A 22,254-nucleotide genomic window follows, 5' to 3' on the forward strand; every position below is an offset into this window, starting at 1 on the left:
GGTAAAAATAAATATTTTGAAGTTAGGTCTTGTGAAATAGGTCTTGTGAAATAGATAAGCATTCCTTTAAGATGAGTTCAATCCTGATGCAGTTCTTTTTTCAAGCCAAGTCATGGTGGCACATCATGTATGCACAATGAAGGAACTGTATCTACTCACTAACCACTTGGTGGAAGGTATCAGCTTCTACAGGCTTCTTTTACATTGTTTTACTGCTCCCACCTGTTTCATTGTGCAAATTATTGCGCTTTACACCAATATTCTTTCCATGCAGACAGATGTTATCCATCAGAGCGTGTTTGAGCTCATTCACACAGAGGATCAGCAGGAGTTCCGGAGGAACCTTCATTGGGCTCTGAATCCTCCACAGACTCCTGAGAAGAGCCATTCTCCTGAGGGTAAGTGAACTTTGTGTTTGCTGGAAGAGAGGAATGTGACACAAACGTATGGATGGTGTTAGGCAGACTGCACCTATCCTCTTATTGTCACATTACTGGTACTAACTATCACATAGTGAGTGTCTATCCAGACTTTCACGACTGCCATTGCACATGAAGCGTATGCTCCTTTACAGTGACATCCGCAGGGACATGATTGGGTTGTTGTGTGTTTCACATTGCAACATTACTATGGTCAGTTTTATCCATCAAGTGTATTTTTGCCCAAGTAAATGGATTGGAAGGGGAAAGGTTAGAGTTCCATAAAGGGTCCTTCCCACAAGGTGGAATTGACTGGCATTTTCTGCCAGAGCCCTGGCACAGCATGTGGAGTTTGAGGAAACAGTGCCCTTCTAGTCTGAACTCTGAGAGCCCCATTTATGTGAAAAGGGCAGTAAGTAGCATCATACACCTACGCGTTGGGCTAAGGAGTAGTCTGCCACACAGACTGCTTCACTCATACTGCCTCAAGGCTTCCCAAGGAAAAAAGAATACAATTAAAGACACAATGGCTTATCCTTGAGGCAGCTCACCAGACTGCCTCACTGACAGAAGATCTTCACCAGGGCACCCTCAGCATATTCTTAAATTTTGCTCTGTTTAATTCCAGGTTGTTCTTGTTTCGGTATCTCATGCTTGAATACAGTGGTTTCTTCAGACCAGTTTCTCATACATAAAGGAGTCATCTAGTCGTCAGCTTGCCATCATGTAGAGGAGTGGGCAAGAATACCCCTTGTTTCAGGCCTCTTGAACAGTACTTCTTTGAAAAGATCAACTTTTGGCTTGCTCTGTCTGGTTCTAATTAAATCAGTAGCATTGAGAGCCTCGATTGCTTTTCAAAGGCATGTCTCAAAGCTCATCTTATTTTATCTGGAACCTAACTCCTAGCCCAAGGTCACAAAGACTGTCATAAACCACAGACCCACAAGAGAGACTGAAGACCGCCTGCCTTAGTTAGAGATCCCCCCGACCTGCCTGGCCCATATAGAGGTGTGCCTGGGGCGGCTCCCTTTGCAGCACTGAATGTTGTCCTGTTATTAGGCTCCTTATCTGCCTGGCCCATATAGAGGAGTGCATGGGGTGGCTCCCTTCGCAGCACTGAATGTTTGCTGTGCAACTAAATGCTGCATACTTTTTCGTATAGAGAAAACAAACTCCCAAAACAGGAGTTTGTTTTCTCTAAAACAGAAAAACCTCCCAATGTGAAAGTGGTTTTTGCCTTGCATGTCGTCGCCATTCTAAATTGTCTTGTCCTTTTCCACCATGCTTTTTATTTTTAAATCCTGGCTACTTTTAAAGATGGCCAAGTTAATGCCTCAAGGATGCTGCACCGATGACGCATTTATAGCTATAATTTAGTATGAAATACATTTACCCAATGACTAATAAGTGTTTTATGTTTTTGCTCAAGGCTGGGTAATGCCTATCTTGCAGCTTGCGCTCCTTGTGTAGTATACAATACTCATTGGTTGCAGATTTTCATTCTCTACTGTATTGATTATATTGTGATGGCTTTACCTAATTTTTTATGAATTATTATTGTAAACGTATTATTCTGCTATGACATTAGCGGTGCAAGGTGGCATGTGGACTTCTGAGTCATGGTTTTCCATCATTACCCAACGGTCCCACCATCTCTAAATGGGTTGTGAGAAACCTTGCTTGGAAGGGCCAGATAACCACCAGTTTATGGTGTTCCACCAAACCACAAATGAGGCCAAAAGTATTTTTTTAACGTAGAAACGAAAATGTGAATTGGTTGGTTTGTTCTTGTGTGATACTGGAGGATAATGTATAGGAAGTTGAAGATGTGGTCAAGTGACCTGCTCTAAATCCACCTTGATTTTCAGTAAAGATGCTGTCCCTGTCTAAGCAGGCTTGGATTGTGAACAGAGTGATGGTGCAGCGCATCACGTGGCTGTTGTCTATTATGGTCTGCACTCTTTCTTATAAAGAGGGACTGGAGCTCCTGGTCTTTGGGGATGGTTCTCACTTATAAATTCTTTGAATTAATGTAAAGGAACTTAGCCAAGCTTTTATCAGTTGTTGCAAATCTCCTCGTCTTTTTGCAATTTACACTAATCTATCACTGTTCCTCATAATATTAGATTTACCTATCCTTGGCCACAGACTGTGCAGCCACTTGAACTCCTCAATAACACTCATATCATCAGCATCCAGGTAGATACATGACATTTGGGATGGTAAAATGTTCTTAAGCATAACAGCTGTCTATTTGGCTGAATTAGCGGGTCCCCAGCAAAGCCTTGTACCATCATCTGTTTAATGTAGTCAAATAGCTGAGTTAAAAGGACTCGGCTAAGAGGAGAATAAATTGAGAAATGACAGAGAGGAACAAGGGGGAGACAAACGTGGGGACAGAGAGGATTACATTTATAAGGAATGCTGGGGGTTAAGTGATCAATTTGGGAAGAAAGCAGGATGCTGATGGGTTCAGTTACGGTGATATGAATTATGTCAACACCCGTCATCCATATCTGAAAGAAGAAAATCCCCAGTGAGTTTACAGGAGTCCCAATTATGATCATCATTATTTGGAATATTATACAGGACATTCATACCAAGTTATTCCGATGTTACAGCTACTAGTGGTTCTTACCTTCAATCTTCATCACATGATGAAAGATTATTACATCAGTTTTCCTCAGAATCAGCAACAGCAACCTCTGCAACCTCCTCCTGATCCTGATCCAGAAATCTGAAAGACCAGATTCACCTACACCACCTGTACAACCACTAAATATGATTGCAATGCTCTACCATGTCGAGGCAAATATAGAAGAGGAAGATTTAGGAGAGATCCTAAAGAACCATACCAGAGTTTAAGATGAATGGAATGACTATATAGTACATGTAACAGTGAATCATTGTGGCCGTTGAATCCCAATAATCTCTGGAACGCTAATGTCGTAAGTACCCTAAAGATTTCCCTTTGATGGTTCAGCTCCACGAACCTTCTCTTTTATCTAGCACCAAAATGCTACCCTCCCCCTTAACACTCAAGCTGATCAGAGTAAACTATGATTAATTGCTGGGACCACACAAAATTGAGTTCTAGATCAAAATTAAGTACAAAAAGTTTAATTCGGAATCATTAAAATGAGCATTACAAAGAAAGTCACACATTCTGCATAAAGGATCAGAATACAGAATCATAAATTACAACAGAAATCCTATTAGCCAATCTAAATTCTAAGTATCAAACTCAGGAGTACGGCAGCATCCTAAGTAAGGAAAATCTCAAAATAATCATATAGTTTCAGGAGGACAATGAAAAGTTGCCCCCGAGCCTTCAAAACCAGGGTTTTTTATATACAGTTTATGCATAATAATTAGTGAAACTGCAAACTCAGCATGGCATGATCATGGTTAGGTCACATTGGCAAATCAAAAACATTTTTGTAGATTTGTTAGGTTCTTAACAGTACCCATTTCTTAAGGTAAATGAAATATTTTGCTTGCTTCCTCACCAACAGTGCTCCGGAGATGTACAACTTAATATGAACATTTTCTTAATAGCTCATAGAATTGTGTTCTTTTAAACACCTTCATCAGTACTAGCAAAGTAAACCTTCAAAATTATATTTTAAGCACACAATGCCAATTTCCTGCACAACACATGCTTTCTAACACATAGTACATTGACATCATTGCTCCTCTTATTCTGCGGAAAATGTAGGGAGAGAAAACTTGCAGCTTGTAACTGATTGGGAGGGTGGAATGAGCAGGAGCAGGACGCACAAAACATCACAAGCTGCATACAATTAAAATAGTGCTGTCTCGCACAAAATCTATGGCATAACTGTATTACATTGTTAATCATACTTCTACACTTCTAACATTATTTTAAGCAGAAAATCATTAATCCATCAGTTCTGGTCGTATGCATCATTAAAATTACTAATTTGCATAAATAATTTGCCACCTAAAATTGTACATCAGAAAAAAACTAACAACATAGCCCTGCTGATTATTTTTTATTAATAGCGAAAACCTCATTTTCAATGTTTATTAATCAGCCATTAGTTCATCGCCGAAACCTTAATCTTCTTGAACAATTGTATGCTGTACTCCAACTGCTCCAATTGATGATACATCCAAACTTTATAATGATCTTATTCAACACTCCTTAACATTTTCCTTAGATTATTTTTGCCTTATTAATGCATCTACTAATCATATATTCTAAGAATTTTAATAAGAGCAATTGCACAAATCATCACAATTATTATCCTGGTTAGAACATCACCACCAATATTTCCTAACCATTCACCTACTTTACTAAAGTTCCTTCCTAACTACCTCACACAGGATCCTACACTCTCCCATAATCCTGGGGCTGTCAATAATCTAATCTTGTGAGTTATATTGATTTTGTTAGTAATGAAAGAATCAATTGCTCCACTATAATCAGGAGTGTACGTACCACACCTCTTTACCTCAATTACTTCACAAACTCTGCCTTATTTTGCCAGGAGAATATAAAAGGCAAGACGGTTCTGCATGACGTTGCTCTAATTGCTACCATTTCTACATTTACTAATTTAAAAGACCCACTGTATCCACAGCAAGTCTCTCTACCACTGTATACAAACGCCTACTTTTCACATCATTTATGGCTACACCCATTGGCGAACTCATTGCTCCTAAATATCTAAAATCACTTGTCCAAAACTTTGCTTTACTCTTTTTATGCAGTATTCTTTATATAACTCATATACATGATACATCTTAGGAAAAACTAAAGGTAAATACCATGAACCTATCTAATATCTTGGCAGTTTAAAATAAGCAATCTTGCAACATACATAATAGATTCCCCTTATATTAGGTTCCACTCCATACAAAAGATCTCCATTGACCTCATAAGATTTGTCACACACAAGTTTATCTACAATTTCTACTTTCTCCTTCTCCATAGAACTACACCTTACCATACAGATGTTACCTCTTCTTTCATGTTCCACTTTCAACCTAGGATGTAAACCTGCAAACCTAAAATTTTATTCTTGTAATTCTTCCAAGGCAATCTTCTTCTCCTCTAGACTTCTCACTGCATTTACTCCTCTCCCATTATATTCTCTAATAAAGTAATGCTCTTCGCTACTCAATAAACATAAAGAATCTCTATTCAACTTTTTTTGTGCAATCACCCTCAACTACTTACAATATTTTATTTCTTTATTATTATCATCAGTGAACATATTCTCTAAAGACACATTGAAATCAGTTAGGTAAGGAGAAAGATACAATAGTCGGGGAAGGACAAACATTTTTGAGAGGGCTATTTTGCCCATAATGGTAAGTGCCAAACACTTCCAGAATGCAACCTTGGACTTAGGAGCCTCGCGCGCCTGCTTCATGTTTCCCTCAAATAGGTTGAGCTGTGAATGGTATAGTTGGATTCCTAAGTAACAAACCTTTTCCCCTGCCCAGGACATTGCATCGCATCCTAGCCTCAGCTCTTTTGGTGGTGCGTCTCAGCGCAGAGGGAAAACACTGGATTTTGTCCAGTTCATTCATAGGCCCTGTGCTTCCTCAAAATCTTGAAGGGTTGCATAGGTCGTATTAGTGCTCTAGCTAATGTTTTGAAGATAGAGCAGCAGGTCATCAGCGTAAAGCGATACCGCATGGGTTGTTCCTCTCAGCAGGATCTCCCACTGTGCACCGTCCGTTCGGAGGCAGATAGCCAAGGACACCATTGCAATGGCAAAGAATGTGGGGAATGGGGGGGCGCAACCCACCAGGTATAGATCGGCTGTTAGGCGGCCAATTCGCACTCAAGAAGATGGGGTAGTATATAATAGTTTTGCTGAGAGACGCCTACATATTGTGAGCTTGGCCAGTACTTTAAAAAGGTAATTACAGGACAGCATATCCAATGCTCTCTCTACGTCTAGTATCATGGGAAGCTGCATGGGAGAACTGCAGCGATTCCTGGTCCATCACATGGAATAGTACGACATGCTACATACGCGGACAAATCTGTTTTGATTGGGGTGTATAATGTTAGGTAGTATCTGTAGGTAGTTGTCTGCAGCTATTTTACCTAGTATTTTTTAGTCCGCGCCCAGAATTGCTATGGGCCGATAAAAGGTCAGATGGGTGGAATCCATCGTCGTCCTGTTCAATAGCTGAGATGCTGGGTAGAGTTAGGTTTGCTAGGAATTCCCCGGCTGTGTTGGGTATGTAGCAGGGGGCACCCAATAAAGGGCAGAGTGGGGGGCGTGGCCGACAAGATGACAAGAATAAGACATGCTTTGCGGTGCTCCTACTGGCAAACAGGGAGATCCGTTAATTTCCTGTGGTGATGATTGAGCACTGACCCCACGATTATCGTCGCGGCCAGGCGCTGCTCCCCGGGGTGATATAAAGTTGTGAATCGACCCCGCTGATACCGTGGAACAGGCGACAGCACGCCGACATCAGGGAGATGAAGCACCATCTTGGGCAGACATAGACGGCTCCGGATCGGAGAGGCACACCGGTGGTTGGCGGCCCTCCCTGGCGCTGTAGTGGCAGCGGCTGGCCCTGCTCCCAGCTGGGAAGTGCACGGCCCCGGTCGGAGACCCACCATCTACTGGCCTCGGCGGGGGCACAGCCTTGTTGTACACGGAACGACCTGAAAATTAAGCTGACATCGGCCGCTGAAGCGATGGGACCCGCCGGAGACTAAGGCGGCTCGGCAAACCGTGCTGCGAAAAAAGGGGGTGAGTCACTGTGGGGGAACAGGCTCCTGGATGACCCGTCGACTTCCCCCTCTGAATTAACCTGAGACCTGCTGGCTGGGAGACTTCTGACTGTTGAAGCAGACCCGGGCATGGCTGGCTGCTGATCTGTGATCCTTCTGGCCCCAAGAGATACCTGAGATGAGCCTGGGGTTAACCCTGTTAGTGACAGAGGCCTATTAAGGGCATACAAGCTAGACCCACGCCTGAAATACAGTAACAGTTGGCTCCTCAGCATAGCATAAACACCCAAGTACACCCCAGAGCGGCTGTTGGGTGAACTGAGACCCGGGTAATAACACAGAGGTGTATACCTCGACTGTCGATGTACTTCTCTCACAACCAGGAATTCACCACCACTACGTATAGCCTCTTGAACTGCCGGAAGATACACCCCAGGCCAGTGAACACCCAGGCTAGGGCACAGAGGCAAGGTTATCACAAGAGATGATTGGCTGAGCATAAGTCGTGGGTGGAGTATACCCGATTGATCGGGCCTCACAGGAGTCATTCTATATGCGAAGGGAATCTCCGGGGTGGCTCCCAACCAGGTGAGGTCATCGGGGTGGAACTAGGCACCATCTCTTTGAGGTGTTGTTAAGATTGTTCAGTTCTTGGAGGTGGAGGGAGAGGGACGGGCCAACATGGTGACAGAAAAATCCAACCAATCTCAGTCCAACAAAATCCTTGCCCCAGGGACCAAAACAACTAGACCCGCAGAGGGGCGACAACGCTGAGGAGGCTTTGAATGGAGTCTAATGAGACCCTTCATTGACAGATGTCTCAGCAGCAATCCAGTCTACCAGAGATGACATGGCGAACAGGATAGATGCAGTAGCCATTGATGCCAATCTCCTGCGCTGTGACTTGCACAAGGTCTCTCATAGAGTCAGTACGACTGAACAACATGTAAAAGCCCTCCAGTTGGAAGTTACGTCACGCAGGGAACTGGTCTTGGACCTGCAGAAAAAGGCAATTAAACTTGACGACCGGGCCAAAGATCAGGAAGGTCGATCGAGAAGGAATAACCTGCAGCTCATGGGGTTTCCAGAGCGTGCGGAGGGTCCCTGAGTGTAGTTGTTTCTGGAGGACTGGATTACGACGGTACGTGCACTGGTGAGAATGTCCAAGTTCTTTATTAATGAAAGTGCCCATATAGCTCTGGTCCCTCTGCCACGGCCTTGGGCCCCACCGAGAGCCATCATTGCCAGTTCTTTAATTACCGGGATCCGGACATGATCCTGCAAGCCACCCTTACACGGGACTCCTGCTTTTTAACGGTCACCCGATCGCCATTTACCCTGATTATACACAGCGGGTGCAACACCATCGGAGAACCTTTATAGCGGTCAAGAGGCAATTACGGGATGCAGGGATAAAGTACAGCCTTCTCTTTCCAGCCAAACTATGGATTGAACATAAAGGCAAAGCTCTGTTCTTCTTTTCCGCGACAGAGGCATCTGACTGGATGGATGCATTCTGGGAACCTAGCACCTACCGGAACTTACAATCTAGATCAACGAAGGTACCAGGACCACCAGATCCTACTATGAGGCAAAATCAACCATCCGGGGGAACGCAGCAAAAAGATGCTGGCAATTCTGGACATGTTCAGGTGTGTGCAGATGGCATCCTAAAATTGGCAGAGGTGTTGTCTGACTCTGATATGGCCTCATTGGATATAGTACTTGACTCTAATACTTCCCGAGATAATATTAGTTGAAAAGCGATGCACGGACACCTATCAGAACGCTCAGATAGGTACTTATTGAGGACTCACTTCAAATGTGTTTTAAAGTGGGGAAACGGTAGAGTATTGACCCCCTGTGACCAGGGAGTACCACACCCCTGTCAGAGGCTGGGTCCCATCTGGGGAGCTAGAGGCTTTGACCCTGCACCCAGTCCAGTGCTCGGCCACTCACAATACAGTTCTTTAAAAGGGCATGGTTACTACACATTGTGAGATCTGGGAATACTTATCACGCAACTATGGCTAATGATGCAGTGGACAGTTATCTTTCTTAGAGAATTGGGGGGGGGGGGATAGGGTGGGAGAATTGGATGCTAACTCCCCATGGTAGTGGGAGTGATGGACCTGGGTCACTGCCCAGAGGGTGGGGGGAGGAATTTGGGGTTTAACCAGTCATGTCTGTTATGCAAAGGTTTAGGGGGAGTTATGGGGGGGTTTAGGGGTTCAGTGTCTGGGATACTGTCTATTTATATGTAGTCCATCGCTGTGGAGGGAGGAAAGGTGGGAACTTAGAGCCAGTACCAACCACAAAGCACCATGGTTTCCCCCATGATGAAATTACTTACCTGGAATGTGCGAGGTATGGCAATGCTCAAAAAGCAGAGACTGGTGTATGCCTTCCTAAGAAGGTATAGAATATCTATCACATGCCTCCAAGAAACTCATGTCTGGGGTGATACATTACCTTATATAAGATGCAGATGGAAATGGCAGCTATATGCCACTTCATATTCAGGATTTGCATGCGGGGCCCTCATCTTGGTGTCCCCAGGGGTCACCTTTCAACACTTAAATCATGTAGTTGACCCTGAGGGACGTTACGTGATTCTACATGGCAATCTTGATGGCCTAGAGATTTGTCTGACTAATGTATATGCTCCTAACTCAGATAACCCAAGTTTCTTCCCTAATGTAGTGGCTGCAGTGACTCCATATCTAGTGGGTGATCATGATGGGGATGTTAATTGTGTAATGGAGGGGTCATTGGACCATGAGCCTCCCTGGCAGAGCACTAAACCGGGGATGACAGAGGCCCTTAGAGATACCCTGGAGGGATTACAGTTGTGCGATGTATGGAGGATGAGATACCCAGACCGCACAGTCTTCTCCTGTCATTCCCTTGCTCACTTTGCCACTGGATTCAAGCTAGCCTGGCTGATGACGGCTGATTAGCCAGAAACTGGTCCCAGGATACTTGTCTCCGGTCCAGGGAAGACATGGCTTGGCAGTTCGGGCTGGACTGTTCCCATGAGACACAGGGTCAGACTGATTTGCAGATGGCCATGTCTGAACTGGGGTGACGGAGTGAGCTAAAGAATGATGATGGATTAAACCCAGATCAGTTGCTTGGGGGGGGGGGGTGGTGAGTGCTTGCAATGTTAAACACTCCGTCCATCATCCCCTTTGGTTTTGCTTTGTTGGCCCTAAGTTGGCAGGGTATGCCCAGACGTGGGTCCCTTGCTCACTTTGCCACTGGATTCAAGCTAGCCTGGCTGATGACGGCTGATTAGCCAGAAACCGGTCCCAGGATTCTTGTCTCCGGTCCAGGGAAGACATGGCTTGGCAGTTCGGGCTGGACTGTTCCTATGAGGCACAGGGTCAGACTGATTTGCATATGGCCATGTGTGAACTGGGGTGGCAGAGTGAGGTAAAGAATGATGATGGATTAAACCCAGATCAGTTGACTGGGGGTGAGTGCTTGCAATGTTCAACACTCTGTCCATCATCCCCTTTGGTTTTGCTTTCTTCTGTCATACGCCAGCAACTACTACATTTAATAGGCCGGACCAGTGTTTTGTATCAGTGGACCTGGTTCCTATGATGGGGGAGATAGCATACCTCCTGAGGTATATCGCAGATGACTCCCCAATGATGCTATCCATGGGTATCAAGAAGCCCAGAACGGAAATCCCCACATGGAGACTGCAGGCTGAGGCGTTCACGGACCCACTCTTTGCTGCCACGGTAGAAGAAGAGCTCCCCAGATATCTTGAAGTGAATTAGGGCTCTACGTCCTCAAGAGCAGTGGAGTGGGAGGCCATGAAGGTAGTGATCAGCGGGTATACATTAAAACAACATATGGAGTGCACCAACAGCTGGAGTAGGACATCAAGGTGCAGGAGGGGGAACTAGCAGAGATAGAGAAGTTACTCCCAATAGCTCCCCATTATCTGGACGAGTGACGTGTAGCTCCGAAGCTGCTGTTAGCAGCTCTATGACACTTTGAAAAATGTAACAACACCGCGTACCGGCAGTGTCTGTATGTGAAGGGAGACCAGTCCGGGGCCCTGCTCACAAAGGTAACTAAGGGACACTTGTGTCCCCGATAGTACAAATGCAGTCCAGGGAGGGAAAGACAGTATATAATCAATAAGAAATTCTGGACATCCTATCCGTTCATCTGGCCAAAGTGTATTCGGAGCGGCCTTCCCGTCCACCCCGGCCTTACCCCAATTAGACAACACGGTGAGCCAAATGCTGGATACCCCGATATCTAAAGAAGAACTAATGAAGGCCATACAAGCTTTAAGATGAGCAAAAACCCCTGGGAGTGACGGTTTCTCGTCCGAGTTTCATAAGAGATTTGCACCGTTACTGGTGGACCGCCTTTTGGAGGTATATAATGAAGCGCTTCTATGAGTGAGACCCTAGTAGTCATGATCCCCAAGGCAGACCGGGACTCCCAGTTTCCAGGTTCATACCAACCAATTTCCTTGATAAATATAGATCTAAAAATCCTAATCGGAATATTGGCGGCTGGGCTCCTGTTTTTTTAAAATTACGATCTTGTGTTTATTTTTAAAGTATTCGTCGAATTGTATGGTGTTTTATCTTTCACCCATTGCTCCAGATACTGTTCTTTTTAACTAACACTTATGGTATTAGCGCTGTGGCCGTCGTTTCTCTCCCCGTTCCACCACAGCTTGTGCTGATTGTGTGGAGGAAGGCTAAAACGCGATCTGGCGCCCAACTGAAGTCTCCTACTTCCTGTTGGACACTCTGTGGGGGCCATTTTGCAAAAGAGAAGGTCTAGTCTCCTGGTCTTACCGGCTGCCTAGCAGCAATATAAACTGCAGATGGCGCCGACGCGCAGCGGAATAGCTGCTTAATAGGTCGGGGGTGATCAGCAGAGCTCGCACGGTGGGGACCCGCTCTTTGCAATCTGCACAATTCCGACATCTCTTTAAAAATTACGATATTGTGTTTATTTTTAAAGTAGTCGAATTGTATGGTGTTTTATCTTTCACCCATTGCTCCAGATACTGTTCTTTTTAACTAACACTTACTGTATTAGCGCTGTGGCCGTCTTTTCTCTCCCCGTTCACCACAGCTTGTGCTGATTGTGTGGAGGGAGGCTAAAACGTGACCTGGCGCCTAACTGAAGTCTCCTACTTCCTGTTGGACACTCTGGGGGGGGCATTTTGTTAAAGAGATGGTCTAGTCTCCTGGTCTTACCGGCTGCCTAGCAGCAATATAAGCTGCAGAGCCCATCTGCGCCTGGACCAGGCCAAGGGCCAGAAACGCCACATCTCCTCTGCCAGGCCTGTACTTTGCAAGGGAGTTTTTATTATCATTCAATGTAGCACCTACTATGTGTCACAACATATTAGATGTTGCCAAATGGGAGGGTCCGATTAGTTGTAAAACCTGCCAAAAGGTGCTTAAGCCCACTCAGGCTCCTCAAGCAAAAAATAATGCCATGCTGAGCAGTCTGCGCTGTGGCCTTATAAATGCTAGGTCAATGGGTAAACATGCATTTCATATTCATGACTTAATAACTAATGAAAACCTTGATTGCCTTTTTGTGACGAGACATGGCTGAAGGCCTGGTGCAACCCAGATATTGCAAATGCCCTCCCCCCGGGATATCTCATTCAGAGATTGGACAGAGTAGAGCAACGCAGGGGAGGCCTGGCAATCATCCATCGTAGCACCCTCAGGTGTTCTATAGTTCAACTACCTGACCTAATAGGAGCGGAGGGGATCAGTTTCTGTCTTCAGTTGCATGACTCCTTTTCTTTTGCGGGAGTACTTCTTTACCGTCCACCTGGACCCTACAAAGACTTTCTAGATAACATTGGAGAAGTAGTCAGCACATTAGCTCTTAGATTTTCCAACCTTACGGTGTTAGGAGACGTCAATCTCCACTTGGATACACAAAACGACCCAGGGGCAACATACTTTAAGGAGATAATGGACATACTTGGTCTAGAACAATGCTCCTTAGATACAACACATAATGCAGGCCACACGCTAGACTGTATTTGCTCCAACTTGGAAACTCTTAAGGTTAAGCCCCCAGTTGAGCAAATGTGGACAGATCATAAATTTATCCCTTTCGAGATTTTGTCAAAGAATGGGCCACCCTCTAGGGAAAATAACATTAAAACCCCATAACAGGTCAAACCCAGATGGAAGGAGTTAACAGCTCACCCAGATTTGCTCTCAGAAGCGCTGATGGGTAGACCTAACCTGCTAGGAGACCCTATCGCCGATACCCAGCTTTTTAGCCAGTGGATGCATGACCTGAAAGATCGGTTGGCACCTCCGGTTTCACATCACAGCAGACCAAACAAGAAGCCCTCTACCCCATGGTATTCGCAAGCTCTGAAAGAATTGCAAAGCCAGGTCAGGTCATTAGAACGCAGATGGCGCCGAAATTATGAGGCTACAGAGCTTAAAAATTTTAAAGTAGCCCTCAGGAAATATCATGCCTTGATTAAAACTACAAAAAAAGGCTACTATACCGAGGCAATTAACAACACCAAGGACAACCAAAAAAAGAGATTTTTAAAATAGTCAATCAATTTATGAACCCTAAAAGTTGACAAGAGATTCCACCCTCTCAGAGTCTCTGTAATAATATTGTAGATTTATTTGAAGAGAAAGTTCGCATACTACAAAAAGACTTCCCCCCCCACCTATTCTTTCCTTCACCAATAATGATTTATCGGCAGATCTGGACAAAACATGTATGCATATTTTTAAACCAATTTCCCTTGAAGAAACTCACCAGGCAATTCTGTTCATGAAATCCGGTTCCCCTTTTGATCCCTGCCCCCCCATTATTATTACACACTTTTGTTGATATTGTGAACCCTAAATTAAACAATATAATAAATTCCTGTCTGTCCACTGCTAAGATTACAGCAGATTGGAAACTTGCAGCTGTAAAGCCTCTTCAAAAGAAACAAATTCCAGATCTACTACCCTGTCTAATTTGTCCCCCATCTCTCTCTTACCAAGTCTGTGTAAGCTGACATAAAAATTCGTAAATAAGCAACTCTCAACATATCTGGAGAAAACTAATTTGCTTCACTCCAATCAATCTGGTTTTAGAGCCCAACACTCTACAGAATCTGCACTACTGCATACGGCTGAAACCTCAAAACCGCTATGGATCAGGGCAAAAGAGCAGTGCTGGTATTGTTAGACCTGTCGATGGCTTTCGACATGGTCTCACATGCCATCCTTTTAGACCTCCTTGCTTCCTTTGGCCTTACGGGTATTGTCCTGGCATGGATAAAAAACTTCCTGCAGGATCACAAGCAATTGATTACACTTGGTCAATATAAGTCACAAGAGAAGGCTCTTCTCTCAGGGGTACCGCAGGGATCGAGTCTCAGTCCGACTCTCTTTAATGCCTACATGGCTCCATTGATTAAGCTGATATCGTCCTTCAATATTGATACCATCTCATATGCGGATGATACGCAGCTTATCTTGGTACTGGAAAATAACAGCACACAAGCAGAAGAAAACCTCTGCAAATGCCTTACTGAAACTTTCAGTTGGATGAATGTAAACCACCTTAAGTGTAATTCTGAAAAAACGGAAATTCTACCCCTCGGCCAAGAACACCTTTTTTCACCCAAATGTTGGTGGCGAGCCAATACCACCCCTCCTCCAAACACAGTTAATGTGGTCAGGAATTTGGGAATTAAATTTGACACTGCTCTATCATTTAAAAAGCAATCGCTGGCAGTTGCTGGAACTTGTTTACATATCATAAAAACTCTAAAGAGATTCTTTGGCCTGATTCCATTTTCAGCAAGGCAAACAGTGGCCGTAGTCCTTATTACATCGAGGCTAGACTACTGTAATAGCCTCTATGCAGGGACAAATAAGTCAGTCTTGCATAGGTTGCAAATGGTCCAGCATGCTGCAGACTGACTAGTATTGAGGTGGCCCAGGAAGTCATCAGCATCAGTGGCTCTAAACACCCTTAATTGGCTGCCAATTCACAAACGCGTTCTTTTTAAGGTCCTCCTCATCACTTTTGGGGCTTTCCACTCCTTGGGCCCTCAATATCTTCACACGCGCTTTAAGCGTTACGTTCCTTCCCGAAGTTTAAGATCATCAAAGACCAATCTGTTAAAAATACCTGCTTTCAGATTGGCAACGAAGGGAGGAAAGCCACGCTCAGTGCTGGGCTCAAAGGCTTGGAACACACTTCCTCCACAGCTTTGCCAGATTACATCCGAGCTCCATTTCAGTAAAGCTCTAAAAACCTAGATTTCAAGAGCATCTGACTCTCTTTGCAAAACTCTGATCTAAGGTCCCTCTCAGACTATTACCAGTCAACCAGGTTTCTGAATTTCCATCTCTGTTTTCTGTTTTAGCGCCATGATGCTCCTTGGAGTGACAGTCTACGCTCTACAAATGGACTATTACGTTACATTACATTACATATGCAGCACTTAAGGCATCCTGACCGGGCAGGGTTTATCCCCAAGCGTAGTACCACCCATAATCTACGGAGGCTTGCTCACATATGGCACGCCCCACTTTAGATCAGGACGATCATGCTTTGGAGCTATTAGACATAGTGAATTAGTCCTACATCTGGGAGGTCTTACGAATAATGGGAGTAGGAGGGCAGTTCCTCAAATGGATACAATTGCTCTACTCGACCCCCCCCATGCTAGAATACGAATGGGAAGGCTGGTATTGAGGGCTTTTGCGCTTCAGCGCAGTACTAGGCAGGGATGACCGTTGTCGCCGCTCCTATTTGCGGCGGTGATGGAGCCATTGGCAGCGGCTCTGAGAAGGGAGCTGGGTGTGTGGGTGATCTCTTTGGGAGACACTAATCATGTAGTTTTGATGTACGCGGACGATACTCTAGTGTACATTCGACAATCTGCTCAAGCGATTCCTACACTACTGGATATACCACAGAGGTTTGGTAATATTTCTGGATTACAAATAAATCCTGGTAAATCGAGGCTGCTTCTGATCCACCGGTTGACCTTACAAGCATATGAGATGCTGCCAGAGGTGGGACTTCCAAGGGCGTAGACCGAGCCCAGATATTTAGGGATTAAATTGGCACCTACGCCTGAGAGGTACTTGACGCTTAATATAGAGAAGGTGATTGAGGGGATACGGGGTTCGGTGCGCTTCTGGTGGGAGCTGCCTCTGTACCTTATGGGAAGGATTGCTATGATAAAAATAATCATCCTACCCCGCTGCCTTTACACAATGCAGAACTCCCTCTATAGAATACCTCCGCATGTTTTTGCAACATTGGATAGCCTGATGGTAGACCTGTTATGGGGCGTTAAACGTAAAAGGATTAGCCTGGCGACATTGAAGAGAACTTGGCAAACTGGGGGGATTGGAGGTTCTATGTTTCGAGTTCTATTATATGGCCTCTCAGTTACAACATGCGGTCCACTGGCTAGATGAAGCGGAAAACTGGGAGAGAAGTCTGTTGGCAGGAACCTTTTTGGGAGGCTCACTTCCTGAGCTCCTAATGTTAGGGAAGAGGGTAGCCCCTGCTTGCCCCTATATAATCTGTCAAGTCGCAGAGATATGGAAATACATGGTCAGGAAGGTGCTTGGTCGAGTGCTGTATGCCCCAGATATGTCACTATGGGTGATATAACCCTTTTCTAAAATTGCGGCTTCCATGTCTGTCCGTAGATGGCAGGAAGGCAGACCTCTTTGAAAATAACCAATATATCACGCGAGAAAGGGCAGAGACCACTATTAGCATTGTAACTTTTTATTGATTTCAGAAAGGAAGGGGATAGGAAACATCAGCTGTCACCCACATCCATCAGTCGACGAGGATTAAGCAGTAAGACATGAATTCAATTTACATCATCCTCCGCCTACATCCATTGGCCGGCGTGGTAGTTATGGGACCAAAAAGGAAAGGGGGGGGGGGGGGGGGGGGAGGGTGGAGATGGGTGGGGAAACATAATCCAATCGACATTAAACCTTGAAAAAAAGGAAACAACATGTGCTCAAGTCGCTAAGATGTAGCCATCACTCTTTCTATTCCCCTGGATCCACCGGGGGTATGGGTGGTATGATCTGCAGTATGCATAAGTATATCGGGCATGTTAATTGTTGAAATTCTCCCGAGAGGTGTGTAATGCATGCTCCCCATCTTTTTTCGAATTTGGGTAACGTGTGGCTAATGGTGGCTGTCAACGTCTCCATCCCTAGGAAGTCGGCAGAGACCACTTTTAACCTAGGAAACTGGCAGTTTCTGCAGTATTGGGAAATATCTCAAGTAGCCCGGGAACTATGGCCCTCATTTCCGGACAAACCTTCTGTCACAAATGTATTGCAAGTAATGCTATACATGGCCCAGGGACGAAGACTTATCTCTCACTTATACCGTGCATTCCGGGAAGATAAAATGACCCAGGTGCTCCCTGTACAGACAAGATGGTCAGCAGTGGAAACTCCCTTAACAGCAAAGGATTGGATTAAAATATATGAAGGGGTTAAATAAGTGAGCTCGAATAACTGATTTAAATTGATAGAATACTTTTGTCCACCAAACCTACCCTACTCCATAAACACTAAATAGAATTTACCCAACCCACTTGGGGCAATGTCCCCATTGTGGTGAAGTGGGTGCGGATTTTATACATATGTCTCGGTCTTGCTCAAGCCGTTACTGAACTGACATTTTAGTCGAATTAAAGGAGGCTATGGGTTGGGTGATTTCTAGGCAGATTTGCATGGTCCTGCTGGGTTTACTCCCTCATCCTAAAAATAAAAACTTCAGTAGGAAATTCGTGATGCTAGGGCTTGTACTTGCCAAGCACCAAGTAGCCGTATCATGGAAGAGCCACTCCCCGCCAAAGGTAGTGGTGTGGGTGAAAGATGTTTATGAATGCGCAACAGCAGAGGCAGTCCGATTGAAGCAAATTAGACATGATGAAAAAGTGGAAGATGATTTTCAGGCCTGGGAGGCAATGTTAAAAGTTATAAAAGGAATGCAGGCACCTGGGGCTCCGCCGAACCTGAAATCAGAAGCTGGGAATACTCCATAGATAGTAGTGTACCCACCGACAACAGTGGTATGAACCATGACTAGGATATGAGATGGGTCACAAATAGGAGTTCAGAAAAGAGTAGAGACATACAGACGCAGAGGGAGGTTGGTGGGGGGGGGGGAGGCAGGGGATCTGTACAGGGGAGTTTAAAGATTGTGCTTCCAAGGAGGCATTATTCAAGAATGTGAGTTAAATAGGCAGAGGGAACTGGCTAAAATGATAATCAGTTGTTTGATGATCCTCCAATAGAGATTGGAAATGTATTTTTTCTGTGCAAATGTTTCAGTATATGTCTTAAAGATATAACCTCAGAACCTGTTTCAAATGCCAATAAATATATATTTTTTAAAAAGGGCAGAGTAGTAGTTGTAAAACACTTGCAATATAGCTTGTTGCGAGTGTGGAGGGGGCATTAGTGGGGACTTTTTCAGTGATGGTAGGTGTGCTCATTTCCTGACGTGCCAACCATGCCCAGAGATGGTCCAGTTTGTCCCTAGTCAAGTGTATCCTATCTGTGTAGGCCACAAAGTTAAAGCAGCTCAGGCGCTCTATTAGGGTTGCGTGGCTACATTTGGCTGTCACTAGAGCTAAGCACTGAGTAACATTGAGGAGGGCTTGTCGCTCAAGATACGCCCTACTTCATTTCTGTATACTTGTACACATTGGTGACATGACGATTTGCAGAGGCTGTCGCTTTCTTTACCTCCAATAAGCAGCCAACAACCCCCTTACATGAGAGATGGCTGGGGGTTGCTTTCCCTCCCTCTACCCACACAACCTATCCACCATAATTGAAGGTCTCTCTGCTCCCTACATAGGTCTGAATCAGGTGACGACCGCCTTTGCCCATGATATTTTTCCATATCTACAACTAAGGTGGAATTACCCTGTATGGAGATTAATCAACCCCGTACTATGATTGGAGGGACCGTCACTAACTACTTTCAGGTGCTATAATTTGACTAAAAACCCATTGGAAATATCCAGAGTCGTTTTATAGTTTTTTCCACACCAGGTTAGTCATTAAACCTGTGCTATGCTCAGTCTGTAGTCTGTTTGTTCGCGTAGGCAAATTCAAATTCTTATAGTCCAACACTATCCTATAACAAAAGTTTAGAGACTGAGAAAAAGGTGTGTTTTTGGAAGAAAGGTACAGTGTTCTTATGCCTTCATACTGTAGTTGATCCAGTATTATTTGAAGATCACACTGTGCTTTGGGCTCACTGCATAAAGAAAACATTTGTGGAACTGACTCTTTATCCCACCCACTTGGTTTCTTTACAGGTCTGGAGACTGCTTTATAGCCTGTTCACTGTTGTAGACTTCTCTGATATCTTCAGGTACTAAGATGATATCATAATCAACAGATTGGTTTGTCCAGAAGATTGCTTTAATAGTGCATGGTATGTCCTCCTCAATTTGTACATTTGAGTTATAAACCCTATTCGGCGGATTTATATATGTTTATCTAGACCTTCTGCTCTTATGTATTCATCACCTGGACTCGCATCCATAAATTTCTGAAACATCTGATGCACAATTGTGACTTCTGCTGCTCCGTCTAGTTGTGCCCTGTCCCAAGTCCCGGTATTCAGGAGGACTCTTAGCTGTATCAGCATGTTTTATAACAAAGTCCTGCCATTTTCTTCTTTTTAATTGTAGTCTTGGAGTCCTTTCTCTTCCCGTTTTAGGCTGACCTCAATAAGTGTCCGGCTTCATAGTCAATATCCTATGTTTATCCTGGGGGTTGGTGTAAGGATACACCACGTCCAACTGATTGGCCTTGTCATCTCGCCTTGCAGGTGCTTTACCCATGATAGAATTATTAGTCTAATAATTTGAACTTGTATTGGGGTTACTGGTCTTGCAGTGAGAGCGGGACGAGAATTCAAAGTCCATTGTAAAAACTGTACCAGTCTCCTGTACAAGGTGACTGTGTAATTTAGCTTTCTACCCACCTCAGCATGTGCTAAGGTATCAGGGCAGGGAACGGGCGTATAAGCAGCCAAGACAGACCATATAGCCCCTTCATAGCTCAGGGGTCCCAGTCAAACATTCCAGTGCGTATGTGGTAGTTGACCAGCGAACCAGTTTTGGTGTTCCTGGTAAGTCAAAGGAATTTCCAAATTTTGGTAAGCCCTATGATGTATAAGTGGATCTACCACTGCATATTCTCGAAACTGTTCTGTGGCAGCATTGATAGGCTCAAAATCTACCCATGAGTAAAATGTTTTAAAGACAAATGCCACGTGTGCAGCAACTAAAAAAGTAACTGCTCCCCCTTCATCAGGGGAGCCAACTGTTGCATAAGCTGCGACTCTGGCGTAGCTCTACAATGTTTTCTTTTTCACCAACAGGTGAGCTAAGTGAACTTAGTTCAATGCACCAGTATTGAATGTGAAAGACAGGTTTATTGCAGTGCCTCAAAGCTCTAGTCAAGATATTGTGGAAGGGAAATTATTTGCTTTTGGGTCACTAACAATTACCGAAAGGGAATCAGGGACATCATGGTAACAGTAACCCTGTTTCGTTCTTCACAGCTTCACATACACACTGTACTAAGAAGAACAGACACTTTTAACTAAAAGTATTTATTACAATAGGGTGAACCTGTTTCTTAGTACATCTAAAATAATCATACAGGATTTCATAAAAACAGCAAGAATTAACATGGAATTAACATTGCAAACACGAAGAATAAAATGAAAATTTCTAATATAGTTAAAATGTCATCTAAAAACCCAACACCGAAAACCTACTTCTATGCACTAACCCAGAAGGACATATAGTAGAGCAACTTGCAAATTAGAGTGTCTTGAGGGAAAGCAGTGCTCAGTTCAAAATACAGAAGGAAAACCCCTATTAGAAGGATAACCTCTCCAATGCCACAGAAAGAATCAACATTTTATGACATTTTCTTCATTTTTTATTATAAAAATATAAAGTTATTAATCAATTTTTCTGTTTTGGGAAAGCAGTGCTCTGCATACCTTGTTGATAACTCGAGCGGTCGTTACGAGAAGAGCCATGGAGGAAGTGTTCCCTGTGAAAGGCAAATGCGCTGCGGTACCAGCTCTCATCGGTGACTTGGCTCTTATCAGCTTCAGGCAATATGTATCAGTATCTTTAAGTGACATCAATAACCAAGATCATCTTCGAACGGTATCTTGCAGGATAATTTGGGATGAGGACCTCTCTCCATAAGGGGTTGAATGGTGGTCCCTAAACACAGAAAGAATATCAGGAATGAAAACCTCTGAAATAATTTTAGGAATGTGGTGTATAGATTATAGGTGCCAGAAAAGCGGTCCTAGACATGTCTTCAAGAATTTGAGAAATGAGAAGACATCAATTTGAACAACATCTCTTTGATTAACTATCTAGGGATATTTAGTGATGACCTTGAAATATTGATAAAGGAACACTTGTTACAGATTGCATGTCTCATCAGGTGTTATATCTAATGCCTTGGCATTCTCGGTCCTCTTCTCAGTTTAAAGAATAAGAGCGGTGGACATTAATTATTATTATTTTTTTTTAATATGTTTATTGATTATCATCTTATATTACTCATAAACAATTCAATCATGAGCTTCCGCTCGCATAAATCGTCCCTAATACACATGTCTCCTTACACGATCTTTTCGTTAACCCATGGTTACAATTGAAAGTGCTCACATCTATTGAAGAACCTTGCGGTGTTTCACGCACAATTCCCACCATCGCATTTCCTTAGCAAGGCACAATGTGGCAAGGACAATATTAGGTATTACATTCGGAAGCTCCGGATCATAATAAAGGAAATGAGCACAAAAACATAAAGCCTATAACAAGCTACAATCCCTCCTCCCTCCCACCACCCCCCTCCCACAACTCCTCCGGCATGACTTGTTAGACGTAACAGGGAATTCGGCTCTCTGACCACGAGAGAATACCCTACAACTGAAAGGTACACATCAAACTTTCATAACATAGGACAGCTGGTAGGCTAATAGGGGTAGCATCTATTCTCCAATACC

The 22,254-nt window shown here is 44.1% G+C and overlaps 1 protein-coding gene and 1 long non-coding RNA gene across 2 annotated transcripts in view; one reads left to right on the top strand and one right to left on the bottom strand.

Annotated features, from left to right (window-relative positions):
• Positions 1 to 22,254, top strand: part of LOC146861089 (aryl hydrocarbon receptor-like) — an 867,902-nt gene that overhangs the window by 611,034 nt on the left and 234,614 nt on the right. Inside the window, exon 5 of the mRNA XM_085645144.1 lies at positions 275 to 398. Coding sequence (XP_085501270.1) covers positions 275 to 398 — 124 coding nt within the window. The remainder of the gene's footprint in view (positions 1 to 274; positions 399 to 22,254) is intronic.
• The window catches only part of LOC146861090 (uncharacterized), a 107,359-nt gene that overhangs the window by 39,825 nt on the left and 45,280 nt on the right, over positions 1 to 22,254 (bottom strand). The window contains exon 2 of the long non-coding RNA XR_014978910.1: positions 21,226 to 21,457. This is a non-coding gene — a long non-coding RNA (uncharacterized LOC146861090). The remainder of the gene's footprint in view (positions 1 to 21,225; positions 21,458 to 22,254) is intronic.

This window comes from Triturus cristatus, chromosome 3_1 (assembly GCF_964204655.1).
Source record: "Triturus cristatus chromosome 3_1, aTriCri1.1, whole genome shotgun sequence".
NCBI lineage: Eukaryota > Metazoa > Chordata > Amphibia > Caudata > Salamandridae > Triturus > Triturus cristatus.